Source organism: Schistosoma mansoni, assembly GCF_000237925.1.
Source record: "Schistosoma mansoni, WGS project CABG00000000 data, supercontig 0173, strain Puerto Rico, whole genome shotgun sequence".
NCBI classification, from domain to species: Eukaryota; Metazoa; Platyhelminthes; class Trematoda; order Strigeidida; family Schistosomatidae; genus Schistosoma; species Schistosoma mansoni.
The window spans coordinates 424,875-445,130 of NW_017386059.1; the positions used below are offsets into that span (position 1 = coordinate 424,875).

The window sequence follows — 20,256 nt, forward strand, 5'->3', positions numbered from 1 at the left end:
TTATCAGGTTAGTAGAGTAAGGTGGTTTCATATTATGTAAACGTTTTTAATCTTATCCATGTGTGTAATCAAATTTTTCTACCATAGTAAATTCAGACAATAATCAAACTACGTTGCAACTAATATAGCTTTATTTTATCAACGCTTTTCTTGTATTTTAATGGAATACAGTATCTGAAATTACCGACAATGTAGATGTATTTGGTGTTTTGTTTATTTTCGTCTATAAGTTGGAAATATGAGATATTGTCTAGTAGTCAGAGTGTCTAAACAAATACGACTGGGTGACTGTATAATGATTTGTCATAATAAAATCTTTAATGTAATTTAAGCACTCCGGACAAAAATTAAGAACCTTACACCTAATCCTTCAAAAACCGGTAATGCGAGTTTTTCCAAATAATTTTGTACAGATTCAAATAAACGTCCTTCAGTTGCGTCTAACTGCTGAAATGAAACTTCTGTACCAATATTTGCTGTTGTAATAGCCTTGTCAGTAATTCGTAGAAAGATAAAGCATGTACCACGTAGTACCTAAATTATAACAGAAAAATAATGAGTGATCATATATGAAATATGAATAAAGCCGATAATTTTAAATATAGTTGAATTCACGAGTCGATATAAGATACACCATCATTGAAAACCTGAAAGAAATGGACGGCCGTTTCGTCCTATTATGAGACTCCTCAGCAGTGCGCATCCACGATCTCGCACTCGCGAGATTCGAACCCATGACCTACCAGTCTCGAGATAGAGCCCTTAACCGATAGACCACTGAGCAGGCCGGCATCCAACGGTGTTAATGTCTAACTTCAACCAATCCACGATTTTATTTGTTTTCATAATCCAGTGGTTCATATCGCTAAATTTACTTAGTTTGTAGCTAAATACCACTAATGAGTAGCTGTCCTATTTCTGATGTAGTTGAAAGTAGACTAAATTCAAGTTTAAAAAAATTAGTCCCCATCCGTTACTCAACCAAACAATAATCAGATTGTTATTTAAGACTTACTTCGAAATGGTTACCTGAAGTTGTGATTAGAAGTAATTACCGGTGGTGTTCAACTTATAGTTCGTGAAATAACTTATGAAAAATCACTCAACCGAAATATAATTCACGTAGAAACTACAAAAACTTTATAGAAGTTTTATGTCTTATGCAAAACCTGAAAATATTTTATTTTACAGAAAAAACCAACTTTTTATCGATAATATACAAAAGAAATATTCACCTTCGTACAAAACTTACTTCATGAGTCCCGGTAGCAATAAATATTCTTTTTCTTGTTTGTCCAACACCCTGCACAATAAATAATATTTTATGAGTATAAAATTGTGGAGATTGTCGAGATCATGAATGGATCGATGTTAGACCACCATTGAAAACCTGGAAGAACTGGACGGCCGTTTCGTTCTAGTATGGGACTCCTCAGTAGTGCACATCAACGATCTCGCACGTGTGATTCGAACCCAGAACCTTCGGTCTCCCGCGTGAACGCGAATATTGACCCATTCATAATCTCAATCAAAATAATATTTAATCGGTTCAGTGGGAAGTCTGTTTCAGTCAGGTATTAATGACAGCTCTTAAAACAGAGTGACACTGGCTAGAGAAGAGCGAAAGACTAAAAGAAAGGTTTACTATTGTTGTGATGTATCATAAGAAAACTTCAATTGAAAATGTGATTTGAGGCTTTTAATCATTGCTTTTGTTTATGTCAGTTCGTGTCAAAAACTATCTTTAAGAGTTGCTGAAAAATAGAGAAACGAACACTTCAGTTAGGAAGAAGTACTTTTTTTACAGAAAAAAATCATTACTACTGACAACATCAATGCTACTTCAAATGTATGTATAAAAGCATTAAGAACAAAATAGATTTTCACAAACATTTTACAGATGAAGAACATTTTTCCAAGGTTAATTCTACTTGATAAATTACTAAATAGGATCTATCTTAGTTTTGTACATTTAATTTCTTTTGATTTCACTAGACTATGAAAAGTTAAGGTAGATTGAAGCTTGTCTAGTCTGAAGGTGTCAAATGTTGAAATTTCATGAAGATATTCCGTTAAGTAAGCCCACAATAAAACATATTGTTAAGGGATTCGTGATGATGACGTAGCTTAGATTTCTTTCAGACTTCCACAGTAGCGACACACAACTCATTAAGCACTAAACTACATGAAAATAAGTCAATATAAGGCAAAATATTAAATTAACCCTTGAATTCAAGAAAATTCATGGTATTCCAGACTGTACTATATTCTAATAAAGTAATTTATTTTCTAAATGATTTTTACTAGATTATCCTCAATGTAAAATATTTATAGTTAATTAGATGGTATCTCAGTAAGCTGTTTTATTAACTACTTAGTAACACTCTTTAGTAGTAATGTATCGACATCAACCATCTTCAACGTTATTCAATATGTTTTGTTGAGTACAAAATATCACTGTTAAGTTGTCTGAGTATGCAAACCGAGGAAATTCTCTAGTGATTTAATGCAAAATGCATCAGTCTTATGTGATCAGTTTGCTAAAACAACTAATATAGGTGCAAATACACTGCGATATGTTCCAATTCAATTGTGAATTAAACAATTGAATTATTCATTGATTAGAGAATCCTAAATTTATAACTGTGTAGAGTTCTCGATGCCTACCTGAAAGACGAATTATCTCTATGGCTATTAAAATTAACGGACTAATACTTTTATCAGTGGATAGTGTATTTCATAGTAACTCGTTCATTTTAACAAATTACTTTAAAATATTGCAAAAGTTCTGAAACTCACTTCTTGATAATAGAATAATAATCGTTTACTTCCTTTAGCTTGAAAGAATTCATCAAATTCGGACCACTGAAGTTAGATAATTGTTAAAGTGATAAGTAATGGTGTTATGAATAGTTATATTAATATATTCAGATAAATACTGGTAAAAAAATGTGGTATACATTCATCGAAATTATCTTGAAACCTTCAAGAAAGCAAAAAGTTATCACATTTTTAATAATCTTATTCACTGACCACTAAGTGTCAACCAATCTCATGTTTGTGTAATCTTTGAGTACTGAGCTAGTTCAAACTAATAGATGGTAGTGTGTTTAAGGGGACTCGACATCTTGTCAACTTTGTTTTGATGCTAGATGAATAAAGGTAATCTGTAAAAAAGCCATGAAGGAACTGTTACTCTCTGTGGAGTTCTACTACTACCACTCAACGATTATTCGGTACAAACATCTCATTATTAAAAAAGATCAACCGCGGGCTGGATAGCTTGGTGTTAACTACTAAGATTGCGAAACTAGATAAAGAGCGTGAGAACTTGATAGAAAACACAATTACCCTCAATATTCTAGGTACGCCTTGGTAATAAGCCATAACTAGAACAAAACCTAGGTCCACTGATCCTTTCAATAGACATCATGATGATAACCTAAGCCCCATTCATTTTCTTTATAAACATCAACAGTAATATGGAATCCATGAGAAGATAACGTTTTTGATGTTTTTGGAATTGGGTCAGTTGTGAAGTCTAGGATGTTTGTTTTGTCACATCCTCTACCTTTCCGCTTGGTGTATCTAAAGTGTGGTGTTGTTTTTTATCCAGAACTGAGATGTGGAAGCCTTATCTAATAAGGTAATGACTCAAGGAACTGATCAAAATCCAGTCCTGAATAGAAACAAGAGGAAAACCCGAAATGTTACAAATAATAAACCATTTTTGTATTATATGAGTTGTTCATATTGAGAACAAAGGTCATAATTAACAAATAACATGGAATTTTAACCACTTTAAACCATATACCGAATAGAATTCCCGAAATGAATCAGTAGATTATGTTTTTAACGTTATGATCTCATATTTTATACTTAAAGTTGAAAATTAGTTAGAAATTCAAAGTAGACTCAGAGAACGTTTCAATGGTTCCTTTTTTGGGGTAGCTCTTTTAAGTTTGCCGATTCATTTGAAAGACTATTTTTAAACTTTTCATAAAGGTCTTTGTTTCTGGCTCACTTCATTAGGTTTAGCATTCAATTTAGCTCTAACGTTATAGTCTTCTACTCACTATCAAATACTAAAGAAACGATCAATCATAGATAACTTATGGATAAAAACAAGTACATTACTAATTTTCAGCAAACTTAGTTTTCTCCGATATTACCATTATTTTCTTTTACTCTTTAATATGTAAATTATAATTTCATCATAATTTCAACCCACTGCACGAACAAGTGGCTATCAGGACTCAGTAGCTGAGTGGATAACGCGATGGCGTTTGAAGCGAAAGGTACAGGGTTCGAGTCCCAGAGTAAACGTCAACTCTGAGATGCAGGTACATCCAGCTGACGAGTCCCAAATAGGACGAAACGCGCATCAAACTGGATTCCACTGCTAGCCACTATCCATCTTTGCTTACAGTGCTTGTGAATTAATGCAATATCGAGACAATACGCACAGTATGCACATATGTCAATTAGAGACTGACCAGTTGCAGTCCTAAACACATCAATGGGAAGATTCAAACAAACAATACTAAGTAAATTTATAATTTCATTTATTATTTTAAACATTAGCAACTGGCCTCGGAAAACAGTAAAACATTTTCATCGTTCAATCTTGTTGGTGAATTTGTTTAATTAGATGTGAATTTAAAATCAATTACATAGTTTTAGCAAATATTAAATCTATTTAGAATAAATGAATTTGTTCTACATACTTTATCGTCCATTAATAAAGTATCAGTGATGAATTGAACTTCAAGTCGTACAGCCTGCGCTAACTATGAAATTAATAAAAAAACAAAAAAAACTAGTAAAGTAAATGAGCACTTGACTTTGACGATATTTTACGTTTTTTTTAAGCTGTGTGATCAAATTTCAGGGTTTTTGACTGAATAAGACGTGGAAGATTTGATTCAGAATGACAATATAAGCTTTGGGAATTAATTATTCAACATAAAGAACGAAATGTCAACTAATTGATATATATAGGTGACTAATTTTTTCTAACATTTCAATATGTAACAACGTAATATGGTTTTCTTGTTTCGAAAATGAGAAGACTTTGTCAGAATATGAGCTTCCAGAAGATGACATGTTCAACTTAATTTAACTGTTTTTAAAAAACTCATTGATATAAGGCACGTTATTCGCTAGAACGTAGAATTACATTGAGGTGAGGACCATTTGAAATCATATCCAATACTTTATAGTTGACTTTTGCATACTTATTTAAAAATTTATTGTTTCAAGCACTATCTTATCTTAAACGTGATTTACTAAAATTCCGGCTTCGTGATTGGAATCTACAAAGTTTACCTCAAGACACAAAAACATTGAGCTTAAATCATTAGTAGACAGAAGGAATGGATGAAGAGTTCAAAACTGTTGATAGAAAAACTGTTCAGTACATTTCGGTTTTCAGATCTTCTCAAGCTGATTTCGTTTTATGACGTAAAACAATCTTTCCATTTTCAGTTGTTGTTGCTGTTGTCAAGTTTCATAGAAAACAACTAGGACTTATCGAGTTTCATTCAAAATATCACCAGTTGAGTAAATCAAACAATGAATTAAATCAAAGTTCATACCCGTTGAACAATTCAGTAGCCATCTGGACTAAGTACCTTAGTGGATAAAGCGATATCGTTTAAAGTGCAAGGTACTAAGTTTGAATACCTCAGTGAATATCAACCCCGGGAGGCCCGTACATGCAGTTGAGGAATCTGAAATTGGTTAAAACACGCGTCCTGGATTCCACTGTTAGCGACATTCCTGTTAAGCGATTTGGTAATATCAATATTTTATTCTTTAAATAACACTTTCATCAGCTAACTAGATTTAGTCACTACCGCATTCAAATATATTCATATTGCTATTGTTCCAACGACGGCTCTCTACATAATTTGTTGGACGTCCTTATTCGTATCGCAGTATTGATGTTTTCTGTACCGTTTAAACTCAGAATTTAATTAAAATTGGACTCTTAAGTTGTAATGGCTAAAAAATAACAATAAAGCTAATAATGACCTCGACGAACAAATGAAGGCCAATAGATTTATCTCTTTACTTTGTATAAACAATGTTTTGTGGCCAAAGTGCTCACCACTTTCGTTGCCCAATCTGACTCCATAATATGATGAAATATAAACCGAGATAAGACAAATTTCTATCAATTTATAATGAATCTGCCTCTCAAAGTTCAATATCTAGCATTTTTCCGTTCATTTAGTCAATGAATACTGCTGTGAGAGTATAATTTTCACTGGAAATTTCATTTCAAGCTCTAACTTTCTGTTTAGTTGTTTTTTGATCCCGCAAGCTGGGTTGTGCTACAGTAGTATGTTCACAGAAGTTTATATAGATGACTTTAGATGATCAGTCATCAGTGAAAATCACACTCGTCTATACAAGACTGACATACTAATTGAATGGAAAAATGTTTGAAAATACTAGAAATTACACTCCTATTGAACATTGGAACAAATATAGTTAACTTTATGTCACATATATCTTTGCTAACTTCACATAAATTTCCACTACTTATTACATTTAAACAGTGTAGAAATAAGAACCCGAATACGAGTAATGTTGGAGGTGTGAATATATTTCCTGTATGTGATTTGTCAGATAAACAATGAGAATGAATATATTTATATAGTGTGACCCTTGAGTGTTACAAGTCAAACAATGTTTAGCTAAGTTTAAATCTGATTACATATTAAAACGGATAAACAGTTTTATAGGCAAATGGAGATAGACAAGCATGAATACGCAAAACTGCATATCACAGATAAGATCACACTGAAATATTCGAGAGTCAAGTAAATCCACATTGTGCTTTTTACCAATCTGTCATATAAATGCACAAATGACTGTAACTCTGAATAATTATTTGAGTTTCAAGCCTATATGAGTCGTTACAAACCATATGAAGGAAATAAAATACTAGCCGATGGTGAATGAATCATGAAAATTCGTTAAGTAATTAACACTTACCGTTTGAATTATGTATAAATGCCTTCCATCCACCTAAATACGCAAATATAATTTAAAACTAAACAGATAGTATAATAGTTAAATTATTCAAAGTCAGATTACATCCAAGTAGACCTAAGTTTTTAAATGCATTTTCTCAGAAGCACACAAAGTACTTCCATCACTGAATCTTCTTTGTTAACCGAAATTGATTGAATAGAACGTGGCGATAAAGTTATTTTACATTAAATATAAGTGTATCACAACTGGTGTTAAACATTAGAAAAACTTTCAACAACTGAATTTTTTTGTTATGATTTAAATCTACTTGAAGTAAGTGGTATTGTTGTCCAGGACGACAACCGATACTCTGCAGTTGAACCGTCTAGCTCAAAAGACTCGATAGAATTCAAATTTTCTAAGTTTTCGAAATCACATATTCTCTACAAAGTTGTGGCTTTTAAGCACAAAAAAGTGTTTTACAGAAATAGCACATATATATAGAATAATATTATTGGTCGTTTGGGTCATCCCACTGCCGTTTAGGATTGCAATTGATCAATCACTTTTGGCATACGTGCATCCTATACGAATTGTCTCGATATTACCATTGAGTTAAAGGCATTTTAACTAGAAATAGATGGTGGCTAGCAATGGGATCCAGGACGCGCGTTTCGACCTATTTGGGACTCGTCAGCTGGGCTAACTTGCACAGTTGATGTCCACCCTGAGACGCGAACCCAGCACTGTTCGCTTCAAACACCATCGCGGTATGCACTTAGCTACTGTGTCCAGATAGCCACAGGCCTGTGCAATAGGATGAATTTTACATTATATATATATATTGGTTGTTTTAATCTTCCCACTTATGTTTACTGAGTCCCGGAGTGATCATCCACTCTCGGTTGCAGATACACTCGACTGAAAAGTCTCAAATAGGACTGAACACGCGTCCTGGATCCCACTGGCAGACACCATCCATCTTTGCTCAGAATATATATCGATTTTCATGATTTTTTTATTTACTATGACATTCATTATCAGAGTATATAAATTATGGTAAACTTTCCATTATGAAAATGAAAATACTTTACTGAAAATTCTTGTATTCTTTTCGATTAGACAGAACTGTAGTAAAGCATTTCCTATCTTAATGCAAGTAATATTACACAATTAACTCCGCTAAACTAATAACTAACTGTAAATGTATTTGTACATATCTTTTATTGTAACGATAAATGCATTCTTTATCCGACACCAGATTATTTTAGTGTTCAAGATAAACTTAGTGAAATTTCTAAATTATCATAAATGATTTATACATTGTCAAGAGAATCTTATTTCATATCACATGAGGCTAAGCTAAGTTTTTGAAATCTTGTTGTAATGAATCTCTACTGTTAAGTAGATTTCCTTTACGGTGGTGGTTGAAGGTAGTCAACAGGATATCTCTAAACACCATCTTACATCTCAACATAGTATACGCGATGTTTCGTCTCTTAGACTAGTGGCCACATTTCAACTTGATCGATAAAACTTTATTAGTATTAAGAAGGACTGAACATATACGATACTGGTCACTACTCAGTGATCAGTTAATTGTAAGAACATCTTATACTAATACCTAACTATGTAGTTACTCAAAAGTCTATGGTTTTTGCAATTTTCTAAGAAAATATAATGAAATAATATGCTGATTAGGTTGTCAACTCATTTACCTTACTAAGTGTACTGAAACTTTTAACAAGACCCATACTTTAGATAAGTTTATAGTCAAATGCAAATTAAGCGTGAAATGAATATTGAAGAAATACAGAGGTGGTAATAAATTCAATTCTAAAAAACAGTTAAACGTAACATAGGTAATTAGAAAACATTGAAGAGCACATTTCAGTCTTAGTTCGAGATACTTAATAATTATGGATTTCGGACACATACTAAAACTAGACACCAAGCTGCTTCAATTTTTTAACAGTAATCATATACTGCTGGAACCAGGTGATTAATAGTTTTCAATTTTTCGATAATTCCTACATTCCGTCAGCTTCATTCAGTAATAAAAGTGAATTTAAAAATATTAATTTCCTGATTCGACCCGGTAACATGAATAACAGCATGCACATGTTCGATTTAATTCTATCTTGTATTCGTTAAAGCGTTGTTGCAATGCCATAGGGGATTTGATACTTATATACCTGAATAAACTAACATTAAGATTTCATTCAAAAACGTTTTGATTATCACCATTGACACAACAATATCTATGAAAAATTATGCGACGTTTCATAATAAAATATTCATAAATCACTTACAGTTGCTCGACGTTCTTCAATTAATTGTTTTAATCGTTTACTTTTTTGTCGGTTTGCTTCAACCTGACTAATTAATGTACCTCGAATTGCTTTTACATCCTAAGCAAGATTAAGAAAAATTTCCGAAATGTTTCCGAAACTTGGTATTATATTAAAATTACTTATGAGTATTTGTACAAATAAACATTTAAGATAGTTCTCATTTATAAAACTAAGTGTTTCAGTGACTTAATAAAAGTTGAATATCTGCGTTTAATTAAATATGAAAGAGTCAATTGAAGCTAGACCACCATCGAAAACCTGGAAGCACTGGACGGCCGTTTCGTCCTATTATGGGACTCCTCAGCAGTGCGCATCCACGATCCCGCACTCGCGAGACTCGAACCCAGGACCTACCAGTATCAATTGACTCATGATTTCAACTGTGAAAATACTAAATTCTCCACAAAACCCCCTCTGAAATATGAAAGAGACTATCGGTTGATAATTAACTTAAACAAGTGGTTTTCAAGTCGACACCATAGTGCTTTTTTCTGGTCTCTTTAGAGGAATAATATCGATAGTCAATATTTTTGGCAAGAAATGCTTGTTTACGTCTTCTTCAGTACTATTATTGCTAAGTTGAAAACAGGCGAAAGTGGGGAAATTATCGATATTTCCTACTTCAATATAACTGGTAGAAAGGGAATAAACATAAGATTTTAAAGGTAAATCCGTTTCATTTTTATGAATCTGGATGGTCTATTGAACAAATATCCCCTGTCTATTCAAAACGACATTCAATATAGAATCTTATAAACGTAGTTCCTTCGACTTTACTACAGATACGATATTCATCATGATATTCATGATATTCAGATATTCATCAATTTTGACTTCAGCTTCCTTTAGAGTTTTTTCTTATAAAGTTGTTAGTCTTGTTTTCATTTCATGAAAGTTCGGTAGAAGTCACAAAGTGAGAGCGTTGATAATAGGACATTCTAAAATTGATGCATACGTTAGTTTTAAATCACATGTTAAATGTTTATGTTCTCGTTCAAATTGTTCCTCTCTCTCTCTCTCTCTCTCTCTCTCTATATATATATATATATATATATATATATATATATACTTGCTTGTGCGATGGGGTAAAGTTTAAATTCATTCTGTGCGTATTGCCTCGATATAGCCTTAATTCACAAGCATATCGAGGCAATACGCACAGTATGCACATATGCCAATTAGAGACTGACCAGTTGCAGTCCTAACACATCAATTGGAAGATTCAAACAAACAATACTAAATGAATTTAATATCAACACCCATTGTGAAGTCAATGGATTTCATTCAGTGGTTTCTCATCGACTGCTTACAACCTAAGCATGATAGCTGATGGGAAGCAGCGAAATCTATGTTATTCTGTCACGTTAATTGTTTCTGATTTAGTCAAATTTATCGATGGGAAAAGTCCTATCAAAACTAAATCAGTTTCCTTAAATACAATAGTTCATTTTATACTGAATATTATTTTTCTGTGTTAATGATTGATTAGTATGAGCTGTTGCTTTGAAATTTAATTTTATCAGTGAAGCTTTTATCCAGAAATTCAATTTATAATAGATAAAGCTAGCATTTGATTTTGTATATCTTTAAATAACCTCAGATTGACATTTCTCTTCGCTGAGGTCAGTTATGGTATCACTGAAAAGCTCTTTCCGAACAATTAAAGATATTAAAGGGGGGGGGGTTAGTATACAATTTATATCAAATAATTACTTTGATAAATGCTCAAATGTCCTGGGTTAATAAAAGCTAATCTTTTTGTTAAAAATGCTCATTTGCTTAAAATTTTTTGCATCTTATCAGATTCTTGTTTGTTCTCTTAATTACAAGTCCGTGGATAGACTGTAAATTAATGAAACACAATAGACAAATATAATTTAAGCTTATAGCGCATTTACTTGACTGTTTTTTAGCTACACAAAATAGCATTTATTACTTGATTACAATTCGAGTTTTAGCCTAGTCAAATATTGTAAGTATAACTAGTGGCCTGATAAATACTCAAATTCATGTAAGATGGTAACCGGTTAATAAATAACTGGGGGAATAATGAACTCAGTTGTGCTTTAGATATCTTTCTATAACCTATAATATCGATAAAAGCTCGAGTTGAATGACAGTGCATTCGAACAATATATCTGAAATAATATTCTAAATAAACCAACAAGAGTCAACTGAATTCATTTGTTGAAAAATGGATCGCTTACATTTTCTTTCAAAGTACCATCTGCCTGATCTGAAAATTTTAAAAGAAGTAAAACAAATATATTTTTGATTACTAACGACTAAAAATCAAATTACATGTTTAAATTTAACGCTTAACAATATGATAAAGTTTATAAGGCTATTTATATAGTTGGTTCTATTAGTTAATAATTGATGAGATACTTTGAAATAATAGTTCTTAGTATCTAAGTGAAAGTCGATATTGGTTACCGGCGTAAAATGACGTAAAATTCACTGCAAATTTAGAACAGTTTAAATAGACATTTGGAAAATTTGTGAAATTCTTTTGTTTAGAACATTATTCTTCATGAATCAAAACTAGAACTGCCGTGCTTTACAATAATAGCTTTAGTTCTGACTTGTTAGAGAGATCTGTTCTGTATCACTAGTATCCATTAAAATCAGTTGTGAATGTCAGTTTTTACTTTAAACTTGACAAAAGATCACTTTCAAACAAACACGATACTTGAAAGCTTTACATTTCTATATTCTTAAAGGAGATTTGTTCATATACCCGTTTCACTCCAAGACTTGTTAGTGTAATTTCAAACAAACCTTCAACTTCCCAAATTCCACTAATGTTATCAGTTAGGATTTTGACGATTTGTTAATCAAGAAACATAACCGAATTCATTGTGTCAAGTAACAAGATTCCTCCATTAGTGACAATCGGTTTTTAATTAATCAGGAGATTTTAAAGGTTTCCTAAGATTTTTGGATAAGTGTTAACACACTCTGAAGTCTTATTAAAATCACAAATCGACCAAATTTAGACAGCCACTAAAAACCTAGAAGCACTGAACGGCCATTTCATTCTAATATGGGACTCCTCAACAGTGAACATCCGTAACAATCGGTCCTGGATGCGAATTCCTAAACTCTATTCTAATTATCTGGGACCTATTGGTGTATACCTCTAACTTCAACCAATCTACTACAAAGGACTGAAGCATTTGTAATGTCATCACAAAATACAAATGGTTGAAAATCATACTAGTGTGGTGTGCCCTATAAATAGTATTTAGGAAGAATTGGATTTAGAATGCTTAACAGAAGATTGAAACAAAGAGAAGCGAAAAGAGAACAGAGAGAAATCGGAATAACCACAGCATTGAAAGAATGACAGAGTATGTAGAGGTCAACTGGAGGAAGATATGCAAATGATGTATTTACTGTAGGATTTTTATATTTTACAAAGACATTGTTTGATTTCACATAAAACAATTAATTAATTTACAGTATCTGAGTTTCCGTTCACTTTATTAGTGTACATACTTCTATTAGATAGTTAATTTACCTATTATTTCAGCATTCTGAGAGCTAGTTTCATTAATTGTTTATCACATTTAGATTGATTCAACTGACCATATTTATTAAAATAGGATTCTGTAAGCACTACCGTGTAAGGCTTTTTCAGAAACCTTCGGAACTTGTTTGAATTACGGTTTCCTTTGTAAGAAATATCAGTTAATATCTGAAGAATTCTATGTGTCATTCTATTCAATCTCTATATATTCCCAAAATTATTTTGAACACACTTTTTACGACTTTATTTCAACTGTATAGTTTTGAATAAATAATATATTTGTAATATCCAATCAGTAGAAAAATTAGATTTTCTGACGTTTCATGACTCAGTGTAAGCCACTTCTTCAATTCGAAATTATTAAGTCAAACCTTGGTAATGATACCAACTATTTAGTTTGTGTACATGCTACTGAAGAATAGAGGACAACTGCTTTTCTAATATACTCTGATTTTCAACTGCTTTTTTCTTGACACCATTTTAATAGCGATATATGGGTGGGGTATTTTTTCTACTCTCTTACTTGTATTGAGTTAAGAAGATATTTAAAGAGAATTACTTATCTATGAAATATGTCAATATTGTACTACGTACAATACAAATCCAATTGTCATATTCTCATACAAAAATAATTCGTTAATCAATTAACTCGGACAAATTAAAAACCATAAAATAATTAAACTAACCTGATGTAATTAATGGGGGAGCTATTTCTGATTGATTGTTAGATGACATTTTGATAATTCGAATTTTCTAATCCTTCATTGTATTCATAGTATTAATAACAATCAAAATTATGAAAGGAAGGATAAAATTAATTATTGTACCATTTATACAATTCTTCCTTATATCAATTAAGATGAGTTTACGTCAAATAAACGTCATGTTTTTGGCATATATATATATATACTTCGATGATTAATTTGTTTACCATGGAGATAGCTCATATCAGAAATGAATATTTTTAAATAAACAACTAGACACTGAAGGGTACTATATTAGGTTATGTAATTATTAGGATTACACTGTTTATTGAAGATGACGTTTCTTGTACTGAGTGAAATGAAAGTCATAAGTCTGACTTGTTAAAATGGTATGGAATAGAAAAAGAGAAATGCCTGATCACTGATTCTCACTAGTTATTTGAATAGTATGAGTTTGAATTGAAAAGTTTCTTTTGGAATTAACAATAACTCATTTAAATAGGTAATCAGTTTTCAATAAAACAAATCATTTTTAAAAGGATGAGATAGTTTTTTATGTTTATTTTGTCTATTTCTTGTTATGGAATTTTCATTGAATGACTAGTTTAACTTTGGCGATAGTTTCTATCATAGACGAAAATCGGCTAAAAAGAACTGCAGACAACTACGGAATACTGGACGAATGTTCGATTGCATCCTAGAATGACTCGTCAGTATTCACTAATGACAACATTAGGTGTCAAAAACTCAAGGAGTTCATGTCTTACTGTGAGATCATTACTTTACAACCACTGAGTGGGAATTTAATGATCCATATTTCAACCTTTACTTAGCTAATAATATTTATATCAACGTCATCATATATAATCTGTGACAGTTGTATCACGCCCAGCATCAATGATATCCACCGATTACAATTTCGTAGTGAAACATCGTAAATTTTATATAAAAGTTGATTCTTAGTGAGCAACTGATTACCATTTATTTAATTAGTTGTAAACAATAGTTAGATTTTACAATAATTATAGTCATGGACCGGTTAAGTTTGAGGAGCGATTGAAAACCAAGGAACACCGAATAAATTTTTAACTGTATTCTAAGATTCTTTGACAATATATAAACTAAATGAAGTGAAATATAGAATAAATAGCTCTTTGAAAAGATATTTGTTTTAAAAAATAACTGGGATTTTTTTAAAACTTAATGCAAAACGGTTTGCAGAAAAATTTTGGATTGAAAACAGAATTGATAAATTATAAGTTGCTAAATAAGAAAGTGCCAGTCAATCAGTTGATTCTGATCTTCCTCAAAATTCTTAATGATACATCTGTCAGTCATCAATCCGCATAATGAAAACTAATCTGCCCAACAGAATTTATGGGCGATGAAAACTTTACTGACACAAATTATGTTAATAATTTAAAACAACTAGTCTCTTTGATACATTGAAATAGTGTAATAAGAAGACGAAGACTATAAAAACTATGGATAAGGTTTATTGAAGCCTTGACCATAAGAAAATTTAAATCCCCTCTATTTATTCAAAATTGGTTTGTTCTCACCCCAAACCTACTCTGGTAATACTGTTTTATTATCCAGCGTGATGAGCTTCATATTGTTTCTAACATTATTTTTATTTACTGTCTTTATTTTCTCTTACGTTTCATATTTTTAGTTGGTCTTTTAATTTTTCATATATGTAAATGTTCGTAACAAATATATGTGTGATCAGATTGTTCGAAATGTATTGAGCGAATATATCAGATAGTTCTAATAATCTTTGTCTTATTGTTACTTCATCCAAGAATGTTAATTAAATTGTTTTCATTGCAACTTATATATATATATATATATATATATATATATATATATATTGTTAGTAACTATTGTTGTAGTCACTGAAATACATTTCTAATGAGTTATCACTTATTATTGAATGGCTTGTCATCAATCGCTTGTGGTCTCCATAAGGATTACACATCGTAAATAATAACTCCAAGGTCACTGACTATTTTCACAAGAAAAATAAATTACATTAAAAAGGTAGTGAGAATCGTGCCTTGACATAACATCATCAGCTGCTCAACGATGATGATGACCACCCCAATGTTTATCGGTAGTTTAAATGAGCGTCAATGATTATATACTTTGATTTTTGTATTTATTCATGAACTTTATTCTGTTTTTGGAACTTATCTGTCAGTGAAACCGTAACCCGTGGTTTTAACTAAGTTTTATCACAAAAGTATAACAAAACCTCACCAATATAAGAAGGGGGTAATTTATTAGATAATTTGCATGTACTAAATCAATTATGTTAGATACGACTCAGTGATCAAGTATGGTTTAATGTACTCAGGTTAAAACTCCACAATGTTTTAGCTAATAATACTATATAGTTTTCAAACTTAATTAAGTTGAATGGGATTTGAACATGAAATGTTTAAAAACATTAGGAGTATACATCTCATATTTATATGAAGATCAGTATTTCAGAGGTCTATAATATTCTCCGTGAACCTGTCATACAAATTAGATATCTTGAGGGTAAATTTCCTGAAATGAATGTCACAGCAGAAATACTAAGATAACTATAGTTTGTTTGAGTAATTATTCGTTATGTAATTTTAAACACTATGTCAATGTTTGGTGCTCCTTAAATATTTCGTTTTAATCACAACTATTTGACTATGCCTTAAAGAAGTGACATTTAGAGATCTTAACAGATTTCGAAGTAAGTCAGATAATTATTTCATATTCATAATTTTACTGGACTAATCACTTACGTTTATAACCAACATATGTTTAAATTTACATAGACCCAACTTATCGATGCCAACTGCTTTGAAAAAATTCAGTGTAAATACAAACATTGACATGAAATTAAAAAGTCCTACAAACTATTCTAAAAGCTAATGTAAAAACTTTCTATGCATATATTTAACTATTCAGTATTTTTTGAAGAATTACTCTGTCAGGTAGTTTTTGTGCGTAATACATTTCAAGAAGCCATATGTTGATTTGACATTCACTATTTGTGTTTGAACACTTTTATTCAAGTATTAGCATGATCTGTATATGCCCAGATGACTAAAGGCCTCTAAATTCTATTGATTCTTGTAATAGTATACCTTCAGATTTGATCGAGATTGATAAGTTTGATATTTACAATTCTTTGGTAAGTAGAAAATAAAACCAAGCATCACTATTTATCATACATACTAATAAACTATTTGAACTGCAGCTCTTTATTAAGCAGGATCAAATTCCTGTTTTCTTATAATCAGTGTTTATTAACACAGAAAACCATTGATAAAACCTAACTATACTACACTATTGATCATACCTGTACATTGTATTCTATTGGAAACGTTTAATAACATGCACTCAGTTTAGAGTTAACGAATTTTAACAAATAGTAAATGTGTAATAAGGTATTCTTTGAAAGTTATTTTTTTCAGGTTCTGAAATGAAAAACCTTCACAGCATTTCATCTAGTAATTTGACCTGAGATTTTTAATGATAAGGTTGCGTATAATCATACATTGTAGAACAATTATTTATCAAAAAGATCCTATGGTGGTCTAATTACCTTTGATAATTCTGATTACCTTCATCCAGATATTTAAACCAGAATGAAATGTAAAACGTTAAAACTATATATCTTTAGTTGCTAACATCTTTCCAAATATACTTTATTATACAGGGGGTGAATCAAACATTGGCCAAATGATAATCACACACGATTGTCTAATGTTCGACTTCCTTTACAACAGGCAAACGTTATATATATACCCAAATGCATGATAAATATATTTCATTTGTAGAATTTAACCTTGATTACCTTACTATTCCGTGTTATTTAACTAAAATTCATTGTTTAGAGAAGGTATTTGTTTCACTAAATGATTATCGATATAAAAGATTAATGACCACCGAAGAACCATTGAAAATGAGAAAATACTGTCAAGTTTTATTACTGTTGTTTGGGACTTTTCAGTTGTAATCACCCATTGACTAACACTAAATCAAACTCAGATCCCTAAAGTCCGTCAGCAATATCTGAGTTAGATTATAGAAAGATTTATATTTATAGATTCAGTCAGTTCATTGTTTCATAAGTTGAACATAAAAGATCAATTGCAGTCCCAAGTAACAATGAGAAGATACAAGTAAACAACACCAAATAAAAGATTAACGTTTTAAAAAGTGGTAATAAGGAAACATATAGAAAACATATTTTAAACATTTAATTCTTACCTTATTTAATTGATTGACACAAAAAATATCCTGAAGATTTTGATATTGAAATCACGATTTAATTATAATATTAAGATTCTTTTCAGTCCTATAAATTTTAACAAACGTTTTCACTAAACAATTAACATTGAACTACTTAAAACCTACAAGATTTCTAAGGTTTATTCTCTTTTTCATATGTTGATATCCTCTTTTCTTAGTTAGGTTTATAATTAAACATCGACCAGTTGAATTGTTTCTTAAAATGTGGTAACAAAACTCAGAGATGATGTTATTATTGTATTTTTTCTCGGCTTCTGTAAAACCAAAAAAAATAGTTCAGTTCTATTGTTAAATTTATTAATTGCATACTTTTTTGTATTATATGTATATATTCTCTCCAGTTTTATTGGTTACTATTTATACAGAGATGATATCGTAAAATTGTCAGTGTTAGCAACTGTTGCTAAGAGAGGTATCGTAAACAATTGTGCACAATATTGATTCGTCGGATAAAGTCAATCTTAGCAACCAATCAGAATGACTTCATGCATTGTAAGACGATAATAAGAACAATACTGATTACTAGTAGTAGTAACCTTGTTTATTCGTTCATTTATTACACCTAGTGAATATTGTCTTTTTCGAATCAAGCCGTCAGCCACAGTGTCACCGATACATTTATTTTTTAAGTTTCGTCAGATCTTGAGTCCCTGTCTCATTACATATATTTTTTACCCGAACTACATATATTACTTAAATTCAGTTTTCCAGTATTATTTATATTAACTTTATTTTAATTTCATTTGAGATGAATCTATTTGAATTCCTTTTCCTAATGAGATAATACAACTTAAGCCGATTTCCTATGATGCGCCTGAATGAAAATTTCGCCTATTTACCAATCATTAGTGCTAATAAGACTACAAAATTTGAGATCATTAATGAATAATTAGTATTCCATCGCTAATAGTGGTATATATATACTATGTTTCAGCTATTGAGTAGTAAAATAGATTATTTAACAGTTGAAACATATCAGCTAAGCCGCAAATAAGTTCCAAATATTGAGGTAACGACAGATATCTCGCCAAAATAAATGGATAAGTAGGGGTTTAATATTATTTATTTAATATTATTATTCCTTGATTGAAGGTCAAGCATCCTTGCTACTTTTCGGCATTTCATTGGTGAAAAGTCTCTCCTGTTCTCTAGATAGTCAGACACTTTTCTGCCTTTATATAAGACCAGACATTACTCTTGACCACCATTAAATTTCTTCCTTTATGTTCAGTGGGGTCTTCTAAATACTATGTTTAAAGATCATATCCTTACGTTCCTTAGTTTTAAGTCGTCTTCATGTGAATAAACTTCTATCTCAGTATAAACACCAGCTTTCTTTAAAACGATAGAGGAACTGTTGCCAATATTCAAACTTCCACATTTATTGTACTATGGTATCGATTCATGTGAGTTTGCATACAAAAATAAAAGAACTTCAAAAGCAGCTGTAACTTCGCATCATACTCCAGTTGTTAATTTAGATGATAATTATTTTCTACGCATTTCTCTAAATTACATACCTAGATTGATTCGGTGCTAAGACTCTTCTCGGTGAATAAATTGGTTCCAATAAACGTTCAGTTCAAGACAAGTAGATGTTAGGTGCAAATTGAAGATCAATGATCAGAATAAATTTTGGCCAGATAGGGTAAGGGAAATGATAGTGCAATTACAATTCGATCAAATGGTTAGTGGAAGACTATACCATATATACCATACAGACTATACTATACATATAAGCTGATCAAGTTAACATTCTATATGAGTCATATCAACATTAACAATTTTATTCTATTTTGTTTGACAATCCTAAATTCATGTGTGTTTAAACGATGCACGTTGCCTTTAACCTGGTCATTTTTCGGATTATTGATTTGGATATATAATTGTAGAACCTGACTAGAATTTATCGAAAAGAATATTCTTCTTTCAAATATTATTCCTCTAATATGATGGGGATCTTTAAACAAATAAGTGAGTTCTTATTCTTCTTAGGAGTGAGCAGTATACCGTATTATCAAGGAAAACTCTCTACTCTTTTACTCACCGAGATTGTCGTCCCTCGATGGACCATATCCTTTTGCATATCTTATTCCGAATATTGAGCATTTTACTGTACATAACTTATTTCTCGTACATTTTTTGGTTTTTTAGTTCCCTCCCCTAAGACAGTAAGGTAAAATGGATCGACGAACTTATTCTAGAGAGCTTCACAATGATGTATCACTGTTAACCAAAAAATTATTTACGACAAGTTTAGTTTTGCCAATGTCATTCTTTTAAAAAATCGTACTGATCTTCTTTCAAAACTGAAAACATTTTCAAACGATTTGTTGAAATAAAAATTGACGTTAACCATCCACTTGTTTGAGAATTTAAC

General features: G+C 31.1%; 1 protein-coding gene and 1 non-coding gene across 2 annotated transcripts in view; one reads left to right on the plus strand and one right to left on the minus strand.

The window, feature by feature from the left end:
* The window catches only part of Smp_153140 (ciliary outer arm dynein beta heavy chain-related), a gene marked incomplete at its 5' end in the record, with an annotated part of 128,079 nt that extends 114,474 nt beyond the window's left edge, over nucleotides 1-13,605 (minus strand). The window contains 6 exons of the mRNA XM_018796364.1: nucleotides 356-534; nucleotides 2,800-2,865; nucleotides 4,728-4,790; nucleotides 9,297-9,395; nucleotides 11,546-11,574; nucleotides 13,557-13,605. Coding sequence (XP_018646894.1) covers nucleotides 356-534; nucleotides 2,800-2,865; nucleotides 4,728-4,790; nucleotides 9,297-9,395; nucleotides 11,546-11,574; nucleotides 13,557-13,605 — 485 coding nt within the window. The remainder of the gene's footprint in view (nucleotides 1-355; nucleotides 535-2,799; nucleotides 2,866-4,727; nucleotides 4,791-9,296; nucleotides 9,396-11,545; nucleotides 11,575-13,556) is intronic.
* On the plus strand, nucleotides 4,256-4,322 carry Smp_tRNA_01031_Pseudo_TTG.1.1. Its single transcript has one exon. It is a non-coding gene (tRNA).
* Nucleotides 13,606-20,256: the final 6,651 nt, after the last annotated feature.